Here is a 21999-nt window from a genome sequence, read left to right on the forward strand (position 1 = left end):
AATAAAGTTTTCATCACATTGTTAATTTGGGACCTGAAGTTTAGATCTGAATCTAAGATAAAACCAAGATTTATAACCTCAGATTTAATCCAGGGAGTTAATTTCCCCAGATTATTATACAGTATCCATTTAAGAGGTTGATCACTGTAACTGTGATCACTATAAGCGGTTTCCACTGTATCACAAATAAAAATATTTAATCTTTACTTCTTTTTTATTCTGTTATTAATTAGTTAAATATTATTAATAGTTATTGTGTAGGTAATGAATAGACCAAGCAGATTTTCTTTGTCTAATGTTGTATTTTGTCCTCTCTTTCAGCAGAAAGTGGTCTGCAGGAGGTTTTAGATGAACATAAGATCAGTCTGAGGAGGAGATGTGAATGCGTGACTGAAGGAACTGATGAAGCAGGAAGTGAAACCCTCCTCAACAGAATCTACACTGAGCTCTACATCACAGAGGGACAGAGTGAAGATGTCAATACCCAACATGAGGTGAGGCAGCTTGAGACAGCTTCCAAGATGAAGACTCTCCATGACACTCCAATCAAATGTCATGACATCTTTAAAGTCTTACCCGACCAACAGAGACACATCAGAGTCGTTCTCACGAACGGTGTAGCTGGCGTTGGAAAAACCTTCTCAGTGCAGAAGTTCACTCTGGACTGGGCAGAGGGCTTGGAAAACCAAGATGTCAGTCTGGTGATTCTGCTTTCTTTCAGGGAGCTGAACTTGATCAAAGATGAGCAGTACAGTCTCCTCATGCTGATCCATGTTTTCCATCCAACATTACAGAAGGTCACAGCAGAGAAGCTCACTGTCTGTAAAGTTTTGTTCATCTTTGACGGCCTGGATGAAAGCAGACTCTCATTGGATTTCAAAAGCAGAAATGTCATGTCTGATGTCTCACAGAAGTCATCAGTCAACGTACTGTTGACAAACCTCATTAAGGGGAAGCTGCTTCCCTCGGCTCTCATCTGGATAACATCCCGACCTGCAGCAGCCAATCAGATCCCTCGAACATGTGTTGACAGGGTAACAGAAGTACGAGGCTTCACTGACGCTCAGAAGGAGGAGTACTTCAGGAGGAGATTCAGTGATGAAGAGCTGTCCAGCAGAATCATCTCACACATCAAGACATCCAGGAGCCTCCACATCATGTGTCACATCCCAGTCTTCTGCTGGATCACTGCTATGGTTCTGGAGCACATGTTGATTACAGACCAGAGAGGAGAGCTGCCCAAGACCTTGACTGAAATGTACTCACACTTCCTGCTGGTTCAGACAAAGAGAAAGAAGCACAAGTATGATGAGGGACATGAGATGAGTCCGCAGGAGCTGACGGAGGCTGACAGGGAAGTTCTTCTGAAGCTGGGGAGGCTCGCATTTGAACATCTGGAGAAAGGAAACATCATGTTCTACCAAGAAGACCTGGAGCAGTGTGGTCTTGATGTCACAGAGGCATCTGTGTTATCAGGAGTTTGTACAGAGATCTTCAAAAGAGAGAGTGTGATCTTCCAGAAAACAGTCTACTGCTTCATTCATCTGAGCATTCAAGAGTTTCTGGCTGCAGTTTACATGTACCACTGTTACACCAACAGGAAGACAGAGGTACTCCAGGACTTCCTGGGAAAAAACTACAGTTACTCATCTCTGGATGTCTTCCTGAGTAGAGCCATGGACAAATCTCTGGGAAGTAAAAATGGCCACCTGGACCTGTTTGTTCGCTTCCTTCATGGCCTCTCTCTGAAGTCCAGTCAGAGTCTCTTAGGCCTGCTGGGTCAGACAGAAAACAGTCCAGATATTATCCAGAAAGCCATCAACAAGCTGAAGCAGAAGAAGATCAACATCTCTCCTGACAGAAGCATCAACATCTTCCACTGCCTGATGGAGATGAATGACCGCTTAGTACATCAGGAGATCCAAGAGTTCCTGAAGTCAGAGAACAGATCAGAGAAGGAACTCTCTGACATCCACTGCTCAGCTCTGGCCTACATGTTGCAGATGTCAGAGGAGGTCTTGGATGAGTTGGACCTAAATAAGTACAACACATCAGAGGAGGGACGACTGAGACTGATCCCAGCTGTGAGAAACTGCAGAAAGGCTCAGTAAGTCCAGATGTGATTATCAACTTTATAAAACTGCCTTCTCATCTGAAGCCATCGGTATTGCAGTAAAAATACAGACTTTACACACATGCAGACAATAAAAATTACACACTCTTAAAATTCTCTTAAATTAGTGTTAATCCTGCTTATTGAAATACGTTTCCACACATCCTGGAAAACCTGGAAATTTAAAGCATTTTTCAGTACAGGGCGATACCTTTTAAAATGTGATTGTCTTAGCTGATATGATCTAAAAAAATGTTGACCCTTCCCCCCAAAATTTTATTTCTTAAAAAAAAGATGTTCAATGAAAATTAGTTAACAGGAACAATCAGCATGTAGTGTCTTTTGTTTCTCTTCACAGTTGTTGTTGTTGTTCTTCAGCTATAAATGAATGAATTCATTGAGTTACATTTTCTTTTTGGATGGTTTTTCAGAACAAACCACTGCACGCACAAGGGCAGCTATAGCCAAACCCTGCCTCTATTTCTGCTCCATTGTTCCTCTTGTAAATTTCCACCAGGAGCAGGATGGGAATATAATCTCAAAATGAATTTAGTTGTAGTCTTGCAAATAGTGACCCTGTAAGATCCTGTCTTTGCAAATTCTTAGTCTGTGACTAAACTCAGGGACTTATAACACATTGTTTTTAGAGGTGAGATGGTGTGAGTCTTTTAAAAGTACTTTCAAAGTCTTCTAGTGTATAAATTTTAGTTGAAAGGGCATCAAGGTTCAAACAGAGTAAATTAGTAGTCGCATATGGATCTTGGCTCAACAGCATTCAGTCACCTTATTTCAACTATTTCAACTAATATAGTAAATTTAAACAGTCATTGAAATGCTGTTAAAACATGTTGACTATATGTGGCTTGTTTAAAAGACTCACTTTCAAACTACATTTAGTTTGCAGTCTGCACCACAATCCTGCTCACTCAGAAATGTGAAACTGACTCAAAAGGGCCTGAACAGACCAAAGTTTCTGGCTAACAATATTTGCTCAAATGAGGTCTGCAGTAAGTTGAGGGAAGATCAGAGTGAACTGGGTGTGCAATTTCCCACCTCTCATAAACCCCAGAAAATAGGCGTTGTCATACCCTGATTGGCCAAGAGGAGAATGCACTCAGCTGCTCTCAATTACTATTTGGCAGCCACTCCCCACCCCCTGCACAACAGGTGATCTGAATAACCCTCCAATTAACTCAGAGGGATTTTGACATTAAGCTACATGAATTTGGAACAGGTAAATGACAGCAAGTCCCAAGAATGGGTGACTGCTACACATTGTGGACATTGTAGAAGCTTAAATGCAGCTTGGTTTTCTCTCCCTTCATCTGCAAGATTAAACCATAACAGTGAATCCCATTAAAGGGGGAGAAATGAGAAAGAAAGAAAAGAATTACTGAATAACTGAACCTTGATTTGCTGGGTAAATCACAACTAGCGGCTTATATTTTCATGTGTAGACACTTTGATGTGTAGATAGGAAGAGCTCGGGTTTCAACCACCAACCTTGTGATAATGGCTGACCAGCTCTGCCAGCAGAGCTAAAGCCCAATGTTAATCTGTTTTTGTGATAAAAATGTTTGATGTTATTATATTTTAAATGTTATATTATCTGTAATTACAGACTTGTTAAATGTCAACTCTCGAAGACTCACTGTGAAGTTGTGGCCTCAGCTCTGAAGTCCAACCCCTCCCATCTCAGAGAGCTGGATATGAGTGAAAACAGCCTGCAGGATTCGGGAGTGACACTGCTATCTGCTGGACTGGATAGTCCAAACTGTAGACTGGAGACTCTGAGGTCAGTTCACCTGACTATTTTCCTCTTGTACATCTTATATATATATATATATATATAAAATTATATTTGAAACTTGTCTTGAAACAAGTGTTAATTCCTTGGCTTCTAACTCAGTATGAGAGTTCCATTTCATTGTCTTTTTGTCTGTCAAACTGGTCTTTGTGTCTTTATTGTGTTTATGACTTTTGTTATCTTGATTGTACAGCACAACTGTCACAACTGTTTTTGTTTTTGTGTGCTTTATAAATACATTTGAGTTGAGATGCGTATATTTACCTAATTATTCAAATCCATAACATAAGTTTCCAATTTAGTTTTATTCAGTTGTTTTTCACAAATCACTAACAGACTTTTATTTAATTTGTAAGAAAACTGTACAGTTTATTGGACAATTTACTAACAAGACCACACCAAAATAGTTTATTTGGTTTGACAGTTGAATGAGGGTTGTGTGTGGTGGGATGATTGAGGGTCAAGGAGAGAATTGACAGGGGTTGAGTGGGAGAGGATGAATGGGGGTCATGATGCATCTGGAATGTTGAGGAATCCAGAGAGCAAGATTCAGAATGAGGGCAAATCTCAACAAGGTTTGGCTTCATCATCCCCCAAGGTTAGCTTCAAATAATGAGGTGAGAGCAGCATTTCGTTGTGCTCTGTCCACCATTTCAAATCTTTGTATTGCTGCTCTGATGCTCGCTTTCTTTCTGACTGTTGAGCTCCTGCAGAACTCCTAAGTCTGAAAGCCTGTTGTCTTACTATGACAACCCACAACCGCAAAGTGGCTCAATTCTGTTTTATTTTCTAAAACCTAATATAAAATATAGTTAATGTAAATGTTACAGATTTTTTTAATTTGGTGAAATGTTAAAAGCAAACGATAGATGAACAATGATGATTAATCTTGTGGCACCCCTGCTCCGTCAACACAGCACATCTGGGTACTACAGCACCCACTTTGGGAGCCACTGGTCTAAGATTCCTTGTCGGATTGCTTTAGGTGGGTTCAAAAGGACTTGGATATGACTTTAGGTTGGAGGAAAATACAGGGTGAGAGAGGTCAAACTGATCAGTCTTACTTTGTGTGAAATATGAGGGTGTCTGGGGAGTGGATGGAAAATATCCGAGAGGCTTGTGTGCTGGTTCATGATATGATGTCAGTCAAAGTAAATGATGGGATGAAGGAGCATAGAAGGGTGGGATAAAGGAGGGTCAAAGGTTGGGCAGGGGTTAGGCACGTCTATATAGATAAACACAGGTGAAAGGGGTGTGGTCTTGTTCCTGAACCTCAGTTATGTTAACTCCATTTCTCTGTAACAACAAATCAATACTTATAATTTTGTACATGTGTGTAGCACACTTCTATGAACCGAGTGAAAAAAAGTTCAAGTTCATAGCATTTCCAGGAATAATGTCTTTTATATTAAACATTTAGAACATACTATTTTGCAGGAATGTATATGTGAAGTCTCTCTCACACATAGACAAAGCAAATCATATTTCCAAATGAAGTTTGTATTGTTAGTAGTGTCTGAGCTGCCACCAATGACAAGTGACACTTAATCATGTGCATGATGCTTCCAGTCAGAAAAAAATGTCACTTTATATAGCTGCTCCACCAGTAAACAGGAGCGTAAATATGGCACTGAAGGCATATTTGTAATGGATGATTCTATCTTAGATTTAGGATTAGGAGAACATGTTTCTCAATGTGATCAGTGCGCATGAATATGTGTCTGAATGTTGTGGTGACATTTGGATGATGAGATTTCATATTGTGAAACACTAAATGATTTCAAGCAAGAACTTTATCTTCTAAAGTGACATCATTTATCCTTTATTCAGATTGAGTTGGTGCAGTTTTTCAGAGAGCAGCTGTCCCTCTCTGGTCTCAGCTCTTAAGTCCAACCCTTCCCATCTGAGAGAGCTGGATTTAAGCATCAACGAGCTGCAGGATTCAGGAGTGAAGCTTCTGTGTGATTTTCTGGAGAATCCACACTGTAGCACAGAGACTTTGAGGTCAGATACCTTTTTTACCTCTGTGTTAAGATTAATATGACGTGAAAGTTGTTGTGACACTAAACTGCAGACACAAGGATGCTGTTATGTTAATCCACACTGAGTATCTTAATGTTAAAGTCTATTTTCCTCTTCAGTGGATTAATCCATTGACTGTGTCAGAGCTGCAGATCAAAAACCTTCATATAACAAAAAAAAAAAAACAGAAATATGCTGCACTGGTGCATTGATCTCAAATGTCTTAAACAGTTGATTTTCCACCTTAAATTGAACTTTATGTAAATATGAATAAAGACAAAGACATTCATGTCTTCCCAATTATTAAACAATAAAAATATATTCAGTATCTGCTTGTTCTAAACATTTATGACTGAAATATTAAAACTAAAGATGACATGATTTTTATGGCTTCATCATTCCATAAAATAGAAACATTGTAGATGTCTGTAGAATAAATATGTTCATATTTCTCCAAAATCCATTCTGACATATTTGGTATCTTTGAAAACTTTTGGATGTTGAGTAGAATCTGAAATAAAAGGGTCTGAAATAAAGTTTGTATAGATGAAGTCACTGGGGGAGCTGCAGGGTTTAAGAGGTGAACTCACTACGTCTTTATTGAAGTAGCAGCATTTTGTCATTAATATCAATCAGAGCTCTTTTTCACTGTATTTGTATTTAATCTGTAATTAATCTGTAATTGTATTTGTTTTTAATCTGCATCCAGTTAAGTTCAGGTGTTTGGACTTTCCATTTTCAATTTTCACATTCTAAACCTTCTTCAAATCTGAATAGATTATGAAACATTGAATGATTTCAAGCAGGGACATTGCCTTCTAAAGTGACATCATTTATTTTTTATTTCAGTTTGAATTGGTGCAGTTTGTCAGAGAGCAGCTGTGCTTCTCTGGCCTCAGCTCTGAAGTCCAACCCCTCCCATCTGAGAGAGCTGTATCTGAGTGGAAACAAGCTGCAGGATTCGGGAGTGAAGCTGCTGTGTGATTTTCTGGAGAGTCCACACTGTAGCCTGGAGACTCTGAGGTCAGGCACCATTTTTTTACTTGTGTGTTGAGATGAATATGATGTTAAAGTTGTGGTGACACTAAACTGTAGACATAAGATGATATTATGTAGATCCAGTGAGTATGTTAATAGTAAAGTCTATTTTCTTCTTCAGGGGTTTAGTTCATTGAGTGTGTCAGAGCAATGTTTAGCTGAAGATTTAAAATCTTAATATGACAAGAAAATGCTGCCCTCATGCATTCATATCTCATTACTTAAACAATTGATTTTCACTTGGCTGCAAAACAAGAGTGTCTATAGATGGAGTCACTGGTGTAGCTGTAGAGTTTAAGAGGTGAACTCACTACAACCTTATTGAAGTAAATGGACTGCATTTATATAGCACCTTTTTAGTCTTCCAACCAATCAAAACACTTTACATACCACATTCACACACACATACACTGATGGCACAGCCTTCGGTGAGCAATTTGGGGTTCAGTATTTTGCCCAAGGACATTTCAACATGCAGAGTGGAGGAGCCAGGGATTGAACCACTGATCTTCTGATTTGTGGAGGACCCACTCTACCTTCTGAGCTACAGCTGCCCCATGCAGCATGTTGTCATTAATATTGATGAGAACTTTTTTTTAAATCTGCATCCTGTTGGGTTCAAGTGTTTGGGGTTTCCATTTACCAAACTTCTACATGCTAAACCTTCTTCAGCTCAGAGCAGATTATTAAACATTGAATGATTTCAAGCAAGAACTTTTTCTTCTAATGTGACATCATTTATTCTTTATTCAGATTGAGTTACTGCAATTTGTCAGAGGTCAGCTGTGCTTCTTTGGCCTCGGCTCTGAAGTCCAACCCTTCCCATATGAGAGAGCTGGAGCTTAGTGGAAACAAGCTGCAAGATTCAGGAATGAAGCTGCTGTGTGACTTTCTGGAGAGTCCACACTGTAGACTGAAGACTCTGAGGTCAGACACTGTTTTTTACTTCTGTGCTGAGATTAATATGATGTGAAAGTTGTGGTGACACTAAACTGCAGACATAAAGATGATATTATGTTGATCCACACTGGATATGTTAATGGTAAAAGCTTATTTTCTTCCTCATTTTCTTCCACTTAGTTCATTGACTGTGTCAGTGTAATGTTGAACTGCACACTTAAAAACTTCATATGACAAAGGAAATGCTGCACTGTTGCATTCATTTCTAATGTCTTAAACATCTGATCTTCAGAATCAGAATCAGAATAATCTTTTATGACCAAGCATGTTTACACATACAAGGAATTTGTCTTGTGTTTAGTGGCTCTTACTGTACTTACAGAAATAATAAATACTTACAGAAATGCTCAGAAATAACAACACAACAATCTTCAGGAAACCATTTCTGTGAATTGTAAGCAGGAAGTGAAGAGTGCAAGGGGAGTTGAGATAGATATTAGATGGTAAAGGATATACAGTAGTGAGTGGTATGTACGGCATACTTGTATTTGTACTTGTATTATATTTGTATTTTAGACTAAATAGATACGTATAATTTATAGGTGCAGTGGGTATTATAGCGTTCCAGGGTTGTTGCACAGTGCCACAGTGAGTTAACTGTTCATAAGTGTGACAGTGGCGGGGGAGGAACTGTTCCTGTGTCTAGTGGTTTTGGTGTACAGTGTTCTGTCGCGCCGGTGTCCAGTGGTTTTGGTGTACAGTGTTCTGTCGCGCCTACCAGAGGGGAGAATTTGGAACAGGTTATTTCCAGGGTGTCTGCAGTGATTTTCCGGTCGGCACCAATAATCTTTTCTGCAGACCTGACTGTCCGTTGTTATCTGTTCTTGCCCTGTTTGGTGGCTGATTCCAAACCAGACAGTGATGGAAGTGCAGAGAACAGACTCAGGTTGTCTTTCCTGAGCTGGTGCAGGAAGTACATTCTCGGCTTGGTCTTTTTGATGACTGTGTTCATGTTGGACTCTTGCTTTAGGTCCTGGGAGATTGAAGAACCCAGAAACCTGAGGGAGTTCACAGCCAACACAGTGCTGTTGAGTATGGTGAGGGGGGGCAGTGATGAGGGGATCCTTCTGACGTCCACTGTTATCTCCACAGTTTTGAGCATGTTCAGCTTCAAGTTGTTGTGGCCACACCACAAGGCTAGCTGTTCAACTTCCCATCTGTATGAAGACTCATCTCCATCTCGGATGATGCCGATGACCATAGTGTCATCTGCAAATTTCAGGAGTTGAACAAACGGGTCTCCTGAGGTGCACTCGTTGGTGTAGAGGGAGAAGAGCAGTGGAGAGAACACACATCCCTGAGGGTCACCAGCGCTGACTGTCCACATGCCGGATGTAATTTCCCCCAGCCTCACCTGCTGCTTCCTATCTGTCAGGAAGTTTGTGATCCACTGGCAGGTGGAGGCGGGCACAGTGAGCTGGGTGAGTTTGGTGAGGAGTACTTCTTGGATGATGGTGTTGAGCTGAAGGTCACAAACAGGATCCTTGCATCTGTCCCTGGGGAGTGGAGGTGTTGCAAGATGTAGTGCAGTCCCATGTTGACTCATCCACTGACCTGTTTGCCTGATTGGCAGACTGCAGGGTGTCCAACAGGGGGCCTGTGATGTCCTTCAGGTGGGTCAGCTCCAGTCGTTCAAAGGACTTCATGACCACAGACATCAGGGTGAAAGGTTTTTTGTAGCTGTTGATGTCCTGCAGGCCTCTCTACACTGACACAGGTTAATTTGCTGAAAAGCATAGCTCTTCTTTGCTACTCTGATCTCCTTTGTCAATGTGTTTCTGGCCTCATTGTACAAAGTCCTGTCCCCACTCCTGCAGGCCTCCTCCTTGGCCTGACAAAGCTGCCCAAGTTTTGCTGTGAACCGGGAATTATCATAGTTGAAGGTTCAGCAAGTTTTGGTGCGTGCGCACATGTCCTCACAAAAGCTGATGTAAGATGTCACAGTGTCACTTAGTTTGTCCAGGTCTGTAGATGCAGCCTCAAAAACACTCCAATCAGTGGAGTCAAAGCAGACATGTAGTTCCAGCTTTGACTCATTGGTCCATCTCCTCACAGTTTTATCCACAGGCTTTGCAGATTTTAGTTTCTGCCTGTAAGTTGGGACACAACAGCGATCAGAGTCCCAAAACTGCATGGGGAACAGAGCAATATGTGTTCTGTAATATTGTGTAACAGTGGTCCAGTGTGTTTTCATTCGTGGTTGGAATAAAAACAAGGACATTCATGTTTTACACATTATTAAAAAATATAAAATATATTCAGTATCTGCTTGTTCCAAACCATTATGATGGTATGTAATGTTTGTACTGACTGAAATATTAAAACTGAAGATCATGTTATTTTTATGGCTTCATCACTCCATAAAATAGAAATGTTATAGATGTCACTTTCCTCCAAAATCTATCCTGGCGTATTTGGTATCTTTGCAAACTTTTGGATCTTAAGTACAATCTGAAATAAATGTCAGTATTTTTCACTTATGTTTGGCTGCACAACATGAGTTTGTATAGATGGAGTCACTGTTGGATCTGCAGAATTTAAGAGGTGAAGTCCCTATGTCTTTATTGAAGTAGCAGCATGTTGTCATTAATATTAATGAGAGTTATTTTTCACTGCTTCTATTTGACAGTTTTTAACCTGTATCCTGTTGGGTTCACATGTTTGGAGCTCCCATTTTCTCAACTTCTACATGCTAAACCTTCTACAGCTATAGATAATGAAACACTGAATGATTTCAAGCAGGAACATTGTCTTCTAATGTGACAGAATTTATTCTTTATTTAGATTGAACTGGGGCAATTTGTCAGAGATCAGCTGTGGTTCTCTGGCCTCAGCTCTGAAGTCCAACCCCTCCCATCTGAGAGAGCTTGAACTGAGTGACAACAAGCTGCAGGACCCAGGAGTGAAGCTGCTGTGTGATTTTCTGGAGAGTAAGCACGGCAGACTGGAGACTCTGAGGTTAGTTCACTACCTGTGTTCTCTTCTTGTACATCTTATTTTTACCCAATTTAAATCCATAACTGAAGTTTCAAGTTTTATTTGATTCAATTGTTTTCCATAAATCACAAAAATAATTTTTATAAGTTTGTCAGTCCAAATGCACTTTATTTCACTTTGAATTCAGACAATAATCAAAAGCATCTATATCAATTGTAAGAAAGCTGGTGGAATTATTGGACATCATTTTCTGTGAGAACAAATAAATGTTCAGAATATATGGTTAGTTTTTAGTTTCAGTATGTGACACTCAAAACTGATAACCAAATAAAAAGATTTTCAAGAAGTTCAATGCATTTTCAAGAATATCTTTCATGTTAAACATTTAGAACACACTATTTTGCAGGAACTTAAATAGAAAGTCTCTCCCTCTCACACACACTTTAAACCTCTCATACAGGAACACAGACACAGAGAGAGCAAATCATATTTCCTTTAGTCATGTCTGAGCAGTCAACAATGACATATTACACTTCAACATGTGCATAATGCTTCCTGTCAGAAAATGATCTCACTTTGTGTAGTTGCACCACCAGTAAACAGGAATATAAATAAGGCACTGTAGTCATATTTGTAAAGGATGGTTCTAGGTTACATTTGAGATTAGTAGAACATGTTTCTCACTGTGCCCAGTGCACATCTAATTAATTTATTAATCAGTTTTGACATGAATAGATGTCTGAATGTTGTTGTGACATTTGGCTGATGTCTGTAGAGGGCTGACATTATGATGATCCACAGTAACACAATGACAAAGTCAATCTGCTTATTTTAAGGAAAAGCTCATTGATTAGGACATAATGTTGAAATATACATTTAAAAGAAAAACATATCTGACTAAATGGATTTTATCTACAACATTTATTCCTTATTCAGATTGAGTCACTGCAGTTTGTCAGAGATCAGCTGTGCTTCTCTGGCCTCAGCTCTTAGGTCCAACCCCTCCCATCTGAGAGAGCTGCAGCTGTGCTACAACAAGCTTCAGGATTCAGGAGTGAAGCTGCTGTGTGATTTTCTGGAGAGTCCACACTGTAGAATGGAGACTCTGAGGTCTCACACCGTTTTTTTTAACTTCTATGCTGAGATTAATATGATGTGAAAATGGTGGTGATGATGTTTATGAGGTAAAATATCCTGCACCTTTAGACATTCAAATGTTGGTTTCAGATATTTCGACACTATTTAAATATTTAATTTTAAACTACAGTTAACACTTTTAAATATACTTTCAAACATTCTTAGTTTTAATGTTATCAGTTGGATTCAGGTGGTTGGAGTTTCCATTTTCTAAGCTTATATATTCTAAACCTCCAGCACTGAGCAGATTATGAAATATAGAATGATTTCAAGTAGGAGCTTTGTTTGTGAAAGCAAATTTATTTATTCTCTTATCAGATTGAGTTCCTGCAGTTTGTCAGAGATCAGCTGTGCTTCTGTGGCCTCAGCTCTGAAGTCCAACCCCTCCCATCTGAGAGAGCTGGATCTGAGAGACAACAACAAGCTGCAGGATTCAGGAGTGAAGCTGTTGTCTGATCTTAAGGAGAGTCCACACTGTAGACTAGAGACTCTAAGGTCAGTAGAGAAAAGGAGTCAGTTGAGGCTGCTGTCAGCAGTATTGTCTTAAACGCAGTTGATATCAAAGCAAAGATCTAGTATTTTTTGGTGAACCTCCAACCTTCTCAGTGGCTTGTGTTTTTAAATGTTTCTGAATCCTCAAACTTTCTGATTACTTCCAGGTTTATGTGAAAATATTAGATATTTTCAGTGTGGTCTCAGACTTTTGGACTCCACAATATATTCACATTTCTCCAAAGTCCAACCTGACATATTTGGTATCTTTGTAAACTTTTGCATGTTGAGTAGAATCCGGAATAAATATTAATATTTTTTTTACTTGTGTTTGGCTGTACAGTGTGAGTTTGTATAGATGAAGTCACTGGGGGAGCTGCAGGGTTTAAGAGGTGAACTTATTTTATTTTATCTTTATTGAAGTAGCAGCATGTGGACACTAATATTAATGAAAGCTCCTTTTCACTGTTTGTATTTGAGTTTTTAATCTGCATTCTGTATGGTTCAGGTGCACAGAGTTTCCATTTTCTAAAATTCTTCATTGTAAACCTTCTTCAGCTCTGAACAGATTATGAAACATTGAACAATTTCAAACAGGAACATTTTCTTCCAAAGTGACATTATTTGTTCTCTATTCAGATTGAGTGACAGCAGTTTGTCAGAGACCAGCTGTGCTTCTCTGGCCTCAGCTCTGAAGTCCAACCCCTCCCATCTGAGAGAGCTGGATCTGAAAGACAAAAAGCTGCAGGATTCAGGAGTGAAGCTGCTGTGTGATTTTCTAGAGAGTCCACACTGTAGGCTGGAGACTCTAAGGTTAGACACCATTGTTTTAACTTCTGTGCTGAGATTAGTATAATGTGAAAGTTGTGGTGACACTAAACTGCAGACATAAAGCTGATATTATGTTGATCCACACTGAGCATGATAATAGTAAAGTCTATTTTCTTCTTCAGTGGTTTAGTTCATTGAGTGTGTCAGAGTATCAGATTTAAAACCTTAATATGACATGGAAATGCTGCACTGTTGCATTCATCTCTAATGTCTGAAACATTTGATTGTCACCTTTAATTTAATTATCATGTCAATTTAAATATAAACAAAGACATTAATGTTTTCCCCATTATTAAACAATAAAAAGTATCTATTTGATCCAAACCTTTATGATATGTGAAGTTTATATTGACTGAAATATTAAAACTGAAGATCACATCATTTTTATGGCTTCATCATTCCATAAAATAGAAATATTGTAAATGCCTGGGGTATAAATATATACACTTATATATAGTTGGTATTTCAGTAAACTTTTGGATGTTAAGAAGACTATGAAATAAATGTTTGTTCAGTGTTTTTTACTTGTGTATGGCTGCACAACATGGATTTGTATAGAGGTGAAGTCACTATGTTTATTGAAGTAGCAGCATGTTGTCATTATTATTAATGAGAGCTCTTTTTCAGTATTTGTATTTGACAGTTTTTAACCTGCATCCTGTTGGGTTCAGGTGTTTGGAGTTTTCATTTTCTAAACTTCTACATTCTAAATCTACTTGAGCTCTGAACAGATTATGAACCATTGAATGATTTTGAGCAGGAACTTTGTCTTCTGAAATGACATCATTTATTCTTTATTCAGTTTGAGGGGCTGCAATTTGTCAGACATCAGCTGTGCTCCTCTGGCCTCAGCTCTAAAGTCTAACCCCTCCCATCTGAGAGAGCTTGAACTGAGTAACAACAAGCTGCAAGATTCAGGAGTGAAGCTGCTGTGTGATTTTCTGGAGATTCAACACTGTAGACTGGAGAGTCTGAGGTCAGCTCACTGACTGTGTTTTCATATTGTACATCTTATTTCTACCCACTTTAAATCCATAACCACAAATTTTATTTGATTCATTTGTTTGCCATAAATCACCAAAATATATTTTTAAGTTTGTCAGTCCAAATTCCTGACCACTTGGTTTCACTTTGAATTCAGTCAATAATCAAAAGCATCAAACATCTGTAAGAAAACTGGAATTATTGGACATCATTTTCTGTGAAAACAAATAAATGTTCATAATTTTTGATTAGTTTTTGGGGTCACACTTTACAAGAAGGTACACAAAATTTCAAGTAGTTACTAGATAACTAATGAGGAACAACTTAGGAACTAACCATCATTTAATATTCAGTACTTGAGTACTTCTTATCAAATTTCATAGAGTAGCTAATCCGTAGTTAATGATTAGTTAATTGAGGAATAAGGGGGAAAACCAATTAGGAATGAATGAGCAGCTAATTATTAGTTAATGGCATAGATGATTTCATTTGATGTTCGAATGAACATCGAATGATTTCAAGCATGAACTTTGTCTTCTAAAGTGACATCATTTATTCTTTATTCAGATTGCGTTCCTGCAATTTGTCAGAGATAAGCTGTGCTTCCCTGGTCTCAGCTTTGAAGTCCAACCCTTCCCATCTGAGAGAGCTGGATCTGAGCTACAACAAGCTGCAAGATTCAGGAGTAAAGCTGCTTTCTGATCTTAAGAGGATTCCACACTGTAGACTGGAGACTTTGAGGTCAGTAGAGAGTTTGAGTCAGTCCATGCTGGTTTCAGCAGTATAGTAGATATTTTGAATGTAGTCTCAGACTTTTGGACCCCACTGTATGTTCACATTTCTCCAAAATCTATCCTGACCTTTTTGGGATCTTTGTAAACTTTTGGATGTTGAGTAGAATCTTAAATGAATATTAGTATTTTTTTCACTTGTGTTTGGCTGCACAACATGAGTTTGTATGGATGGGGTCACTGGTGGAGCTGCAGAGTTGAAGAGGTGAAGTCACTATGTCTTTATTGAGGTAGCAGCATTTTGTTATTAATATTGATGAAAGCTCTTTTTCACTGTTTGTATTTGACAGTTTTTAACGTGCATCCTGTTGGGTTCATGTGTTTGGAGTTTCCATTGTCTAAAATTCTTCATTCTAAACCTTCTTCAGCTCTTAACAGATTATGAAATATTGAATGATTTCAAGCAGGAACAGTGTCCTCTAAAGTGACATCATGTATTCTTTATTCAGATTGATTGACTGCAGTTTGTCAGAGATTAGCTGTGCTTCTCTGGCCTCAGCTCTGAAGTCCAACCCCTCCCATCTGAAAGAGCTGTATCTGAGTGAAAACGAGCTGCAGGATTTAGGAGTGAAGCTGCTGTGTGATTTTCTGGAGAGTCCTCACTGTAGACTGGAGAATCTGAGGTCAGACACCTTTTTTTTTTACTTTTGTGCTGAGATTAGTGTGATGTGACAGGTGTGGTGATACTAAACTGCAGATGAATGGTTGATGTTGCTGAGGTAAAATCCACTTCGGATTTAGACGTTAAAATGTTGTTTTCAGATATTTAGATACTATTTAAATATTTAATTTTAAACCATGGTTAAGACTTTAAAAATATACTTCAAACATCCAGATCTTAGTTTTTATGTTAACAGTTGGGTTCAGGTGTTTGGAGTTTCCATTTTCTAAACGTGTACCTTCCAAACCTTTTTCAGCTCTGAACAGATTATGAATGATTTCAAGCAGGAACTTTGTCTTCTAAAGTGACAACCACCAGTAACAGGAGCATAAATATGCCACTGCATGCATATTTCTAAAAGGATGGTTCTAGGTTACATTTAGGATTAGTAGAACATGTTTCTCACTGTGCTCAGTGCACATCTGATGGATTTATTTATCAATTTTGAGATGAATAGGTGTCTGAATGTTGTTATGACATTTGGATGATGTCTGTAGAGGGCTGACATGATGATGATCTACAGTAACACAATGTTAAAGTCAATCTGCTTATTTTAAGGAAAAGCTCATTGATTAGGACATAGTGTTGAATTATACATTTAAAACCTAAACACATCTGATTGGATTATAAATGGATTTTTATCTACATAATTTATTCTCTATTCAGATTGCATCATTGCAGTTTGTCAGAGATCAGCTGTGCTTCTCTGGTCTCAGCTCTGAAGTCCAACCCCTCCCATCTGAGAGAGCTTGAACTGAGTGAAAATGAGCTGCAGGATTCAGGAGTGAAGCTGCTGTGTGATTTTCTGGAGAGTCCACAATGTAGACTGAAGACTCTGAGGTCAGACACCATTCTTTACTTCTGTGCTGAGATTAATATGTTTTGAAAACTGTGGTGACACTAAACTGCAGACATAAGGATGGTGTTTATGAGATAAAATCCCCCTCAGATTTAGACATTCAAATGTTGTTTTCAAATATTTAGATACTATTTGAATATTTAAATTAAATCATAGTTAACCCTTTAAAAATATACTTTCAAAAAATCAGATCTTAGTTTTAATGTTAACAGTCTTGATGGGATTTGACCAAGTAGATCTTATGGTGATCCATAGTAAGCATCTCGTTGAGCTTCACATTTAAAACGTATTTAATCCTACACTGGCTGATTCACTCTTAATATCTTCAACATTTGATCTTCTTCTTAAATTTAACTTTATGTTCATTTAAATAAAAACAAAGACATTAATGTTTTCCACATTTTTAAACAATAAAAATTATATTCAGTATCTGCTTATTCTGAACATTTATGATGATACATGATGTTTACTGTATACTGACTGAAATATTAAAACTAAAGATGTAGATGTCTGGAGAATAAATATGTTCACATTTCTCCAAATTCATCCATGACATATTTTGTATCTTTGTAAACCTTTGGATGTTTAGTAGAATCTGAAATAAATGTCAGTGTTTTTTACTTGTGTTTGGCTGCACAACACGAGTTTGTATAGATGGAGTCACTGGTGGAGCTGAAGAGTTTATGAGGTGAAGTCACTATATCTTTATTGAAGTAACAGCATCTTCCAATTAATGGATGACCCACTCTACCTTCTGAGCTACAGCAGCCCCATGCAGCATGTTGTCATTAATATTAATGAGAGTTCCTTTTCATTGTTTGTATTTGACTGTTATTAACTTGTATACAGTTGGGTGCAGGTGTTTGGAGTTTCCATTTTCTAAACTTCTACATTCTAAATTCTAAACTCTCTTCAGCTCTGAACAGATTATGAAACACTGAATGATTTCAAGCAGGGACATTGTCTTCTAAAGTGACCTCATTTATTCTTTATTTAGTTTGTGGTCCTGCAGTTTGTCAGAGATCAGCTGTGCTTCTCTGGCCTCAGCTCTGAAGTCCAACCCCTCCCATCTGAGAGACCTGGATTTGACCTTCAACAAGCTTCAGGATTCAGGAGTGAAGCTGCTGTGTGATTTTCTGGAGAGTCCACACTGTAGACTGGAGAATCTGGGGTCAGACACCATTCTTTACTTCTGTGCTGAGATTAATATGTTTTGAAAACTGTGGTGACACTAAACTGCAGACATAAGGTGCTGATGCTGATCCATACCGAGTATCTTAATGGCAAAGTCTAATGTCTTTTTCAGTGTTTTCATCCATTCACTGTGTCAGAGCAATGTTGAGTTGCAGATTTAATACCTTAATGTAACAAGAATAGTGCTGCACTGATGCATTCATTCTAAGGGCCCTATTTTATTGGAGACATAACTACCAGCACAAGTAGTGCTTACTCCAGCTGTTTGGTATTTTCCTGGAGAGGTGGGAGGAGAGGTGCAAACACAGTCAAAAATCAAGAAGCAAAAGCCAGTCATTGTATATTGGTTGAAATTTGGTTGTTGCACCAAAGATAGATGTGTCTGAAACACGTCTGTTTCTGTCACAACATCAGTCTGCTGCTGCTTTGGTCATTTTATCACAAGAGTAAACTAAATACTTGCTGCAAACATTCTGCAATAACAGAACAATGCTTGAAATATAAATTAATGATTTTGATTTTAATTAAAGACTCTGCAACCAAAATCATCACAGAGAATAACGTTTAATGCAGTTAAAACAGGAAAGTCAGTAAATCAGCCTGCATTGATCTATAAATGAATGTGGGTGATTCTTTCAGTATAAGCTGTCCACAGCTGTTTTATACTGTATGAAAAGCTTCATTAAGTCAACAGAAAACGACATCCAGCTAATACAGAATAACCACACACACTTCTACACACATCAGACTGGTTGGTTATAACTCAATATTCTGCCTTTTTAGGAAGGAAACAGCAGGTTATCAGAGTTCAGAATAAATATGTTCACAATTCTCCATCCTGACATGTTTAGTATCTTTGTAAACTTTTGGATGTTGAGTAGAATTTGAAATAAAGTGTACAATACTGTCTGTTTTACTTGTGTTTGGCTGAACAACATGGGTTTGTATAGATGGAGTCACTGGAGGAGCTGCAGAGTTTAAGAGGTGAAGTCATTAATATTATTATATATAATATTATTATTATATGAGAGCTCTTTTTCACTGTTTGTATTTGACAGTTTTTAACCTGCATCCTGTTGGGTGTGGGTGTTTGGAGTTTCCATTTTCTAAACTTCTACATTCTAAACCTTCTTCAGCCCTGAACAGATTATAAAACACAAGCAGGATCATCAGCTGCGGTTACATGCACACCTTTTTTCATTCTGATAGAAATCAATCCACTTGAAGATTTTGGGTCAAATGTTCACATGGGATGTGCTCTAATATGGACTGGTGTTTACATGCACCAGTGCATTTCATTGGAACAGCTGTGTGACATGTGTAAAAGTGTTGAATATATCATGCATTTGTCTTCCTCAACAGCTACCTTTTTTGTTGTTTTGGGATTTGGCCTTGTAATAGGCAGTTTTCAAAGTTTTTCAGTGGTTTTTAATTTGTCCAATGCTTCAGTCTATCCCAGCATCATTTATCTTTTCACTTGAAACACTTATTTCAAGCCTTTCTACCATAAGGTGTGGAAACTCGTTCAAATCACCTAATGTTACCCCCACATGGGGCAAACATGCACACAAAGAATATATTTATTCCAACCAGAGAGAAACAATCAGATTAAGCATTTACATGGTTATTATGTGCTACCATTTTCCTATTGAACAGATTAGCAAAGGTTGACACCACCACTCTCAACCCGATTGAAAATTCCTTCCGATCGGGCTGGATAGAGTCAGTCTCTTCCGATTGAAGTGGTTACATGAGGCATTTTTATTCTGAGGCATTTTTATTTGGATTGATCCAACTATTATTCTGCTTATTAGTTGAATATGTGGGTCAATGTAAATGCAACTAGTACTGTCCTCTAAAGCGACATAATTTGTTCTTTTATTCAGATTGAGTTCCTGCAGTTTGTCAGAGATCAGCTGTGCTTCTCTGGCCTCGGCTCTGAAGTCCAACCCCTCCCATCTGAGAGATCTGGAACTGAGTGGAAACAACCTGCAGGATTCAGACATGAAGCTACTGTCTGATCTAAAGGAGAGTCCACACTGTAGACTGGAGACTCTGAGGTCAGTAGGGTTTCAGCAGTATTGTATTAAACACAATTAGTATCAGAGCAAAGATCCAGTATTTCCTGGTGAATCTCCAACCTTCTCAGTGACTGCTTCCCTCAGTGAAGCTATGAGAGGAGAATGGTGACAGACCTCAGGATTGGACAGAAAGACAGAGAGAGAGAGAGAACAATCAGCCAATCAGATCAGCCAGAAGCTTGTTGTGATCATTTGCTGTGAGAAAAATTGTGGAGATGACTATTGTTATTGTGTTCATGTCAGCAGGAAATAGCGCTTGATTACAGCTGACAGCCGTACAAGATGTATAGAGACAGTGGTCCTCATCATCAAATTGTTGTGCCATCAAATCTGATCTGAAAGTGTTTGTTCTCTTCTCAACACTAAAGAATTGATCAGTTCATCTGTGTCAGAGCTCTAAGACTGAAGCCTGTAAATCACTGGCTCTGATTTCACAAAACCATCATAATGTTTAGTAACCATGTGGTCTTTATACAGACCAGAACCTCTGCTGAAGTCCAGGAATCACATCGTTATATCTGTCCCTTATTTGGTTTCCTCCAAATATTTTCAATGACAGCCTCCATGTTTATTTGTCAGATGTTCCAAAAGCAGATTAGATGTTAATCAATATACAGAGACTCTTGATTTAAATTTAAGAGCAGGTCACATGTAACAACAATAAATGTATCACTAAAGTGTTTCTGCAGTAATGATGTGATGATGTGTTCATGAGTCTTGGCAGTGTATTCCCTCTGTGTACTTCAGTGAAATCTGCAGAGTAAACAGACTTGATACCAAGAGTTCTTGCAGGTCTGTGAACTTGGAGCTCAGTGTGTTCACTCCAACACGTTAACATTGGAGCTGAAAGGAAGCTGGCTACGCTGCACAGCTGTTCAACTTCTGGTCTGAACAGGACTGAAGTCCCTACTGCTCTTTATATTGGATGTGCTGCATCACTGAGTGACAGCTGATCAAGTGAGAATCACTAAACACCAACACATTTATGACTTCTGCTGTTTCTTCTTCTCTCATCAGATGTTGATGATCTCTGTAAGAGTGTGAGTGAACATCCAGGAGAATGTGTTGAGAGAGGATCAGTTGTATCCTGTTGATCCAGAGAGGTTGAAGCAACAGTAGTACAGCTTGAGAGGCTCTGACTGGACCATGTTACTGGGAGGTACAGTTGAGAGGAGAGCTTCATCCAGCACTGACTGACAGAGGAATCAGAAGAAATGGAGATGTACAGTACTGATCTGAGAACAGCTCCACTGTCAGACACAAAGTCAAGTCCACCATCATCCCTGTGTGTTCCTCTGGATCTGACAGAGTATCATCAGTGTATCTGGATTGCTCTGCTGCTGCTCTGTCCTTCTATACAGTCTCTGCAGACACACTGAGACTCCTCCATTCAACCACCTCCTACACCCTCCACCTGCACCTGATCTGGATATAGGTTTTTCTCTCTGTAATATTTAAATTTCAGGTGAATTAGAATATTCTGAACCAGAAGTGACAGCAGTTTAGTACCACTAATACCAACATAACTTTATGTTGGAGCTGCACCCTATGGAATAATGGAGTATACAATCAGGCTGCATGTGTAAAGTTGCCTCTGTGAGGTCCTGGTTATTACCACCATTCAGAGTTTTTTTGTATTTTAACAGATGAGTAATTGCTTCTAACAATTGACTATGAACATATTATTTCTGTATTTTGATACAAAGCCAGTACATTTTTGTTTGTACAAAATGTTTGATGTAAAAAAAAACAGACTAACAAACGAATTCAATCATGTATTTGAGGCTAAAACAGTTTTTATGGAGTTAAACAAAAGCAAAGTTGTAGATTCAACACAATGAAAATAAATGATATTAACTAATTTTAATCCTATGTCACTTTTCAGTTTTATGCATAATATATTTTGACACATTATTTCATGCTGTCCATAATTTTCTTTCCATTTAATGAATATCTGCATGACTGCTTTAAGACAGACAGTATAAAATACACTGTATAGATTTAACAATTATAGTAGTAAATACAAGACTGCATTCTTCCAGTCCTAACGTACAGATAGAACTGTCCAGAATAAAAATGACAATAAAACTAA

General features: G+C 38.4%; 1 protein-coding gene across 1 annotated transcript in view; it reads left to right on the forward strand.

Moving 5' to 3' along the window:
* Positions 1-21228, forward strand: part of LOC137173426 (NACHT, LRR and PYD domains-containing protein 12-like) — a 28842-nt gene extending 7614 nt beyond the window's left edge. Inside the window, exons 8-23 of the mRNA XM_067578246.1 lie at positions 325-2107; positions 3735-3908; positions 5751-5924; positions 6792-6965; positions 7734-7907; positions 10725-10898; positions 11814-11987; positions 12333-12509; positions 13146-13319; positions 14140-14313; positions 14889-15062; positions 15562-15735; positions 16440-16613; positions 17630-17803; positions 19713-19886; positions 20925-21228. Coding sequence (XP_067434347.1) covers positions 325-2107; positions 3735-3908; positions 5751-5924; positions 6792-6965; positions 7734-7907; positions 10725-10898; positions 11814-11987; positions 12333-12509; positions 13146-13319; positions 14140-14313; positions 14889-15062; positions 15562-15735; positions 16440-16613; positions 17630-17803; positions 19713-19886; positions 20925-20931 — 4229 coding nt within the window. The 3' untranslated portion in view covers positions 20932-21228. The remainder of the gene's footprint in view (positions 1-324; positions 2108-3734; positions 3909-5750; positions 5925-6791; positions 6966-7733; positions 7908-10724; positions 10899-11813; positions 11988-12332; positions 12510-13145; positions 13320-14139; positions 14314-14888; positions 15063-15561; positions 15736-16439; positions 16614-17629; positions 17804-19712; positions 19887-20924) is intronic.
* Positions 21229-21999: the final 771 nt, after the last annotated feature.

This window comes from Thunnus thynnus, chromosome 21 (assembly GCF_963924715.1).
Source record: "Thunnus thynnus chromosome 21, fThuThy2.1, whole genome shotgun sequence".
Taxonomy (NCBI): Eukaryota; Metazoa; Chordata; class Actinopteri; order Scombriformes; family Scombridae; genus Thunnus; species Thunnus thynnus.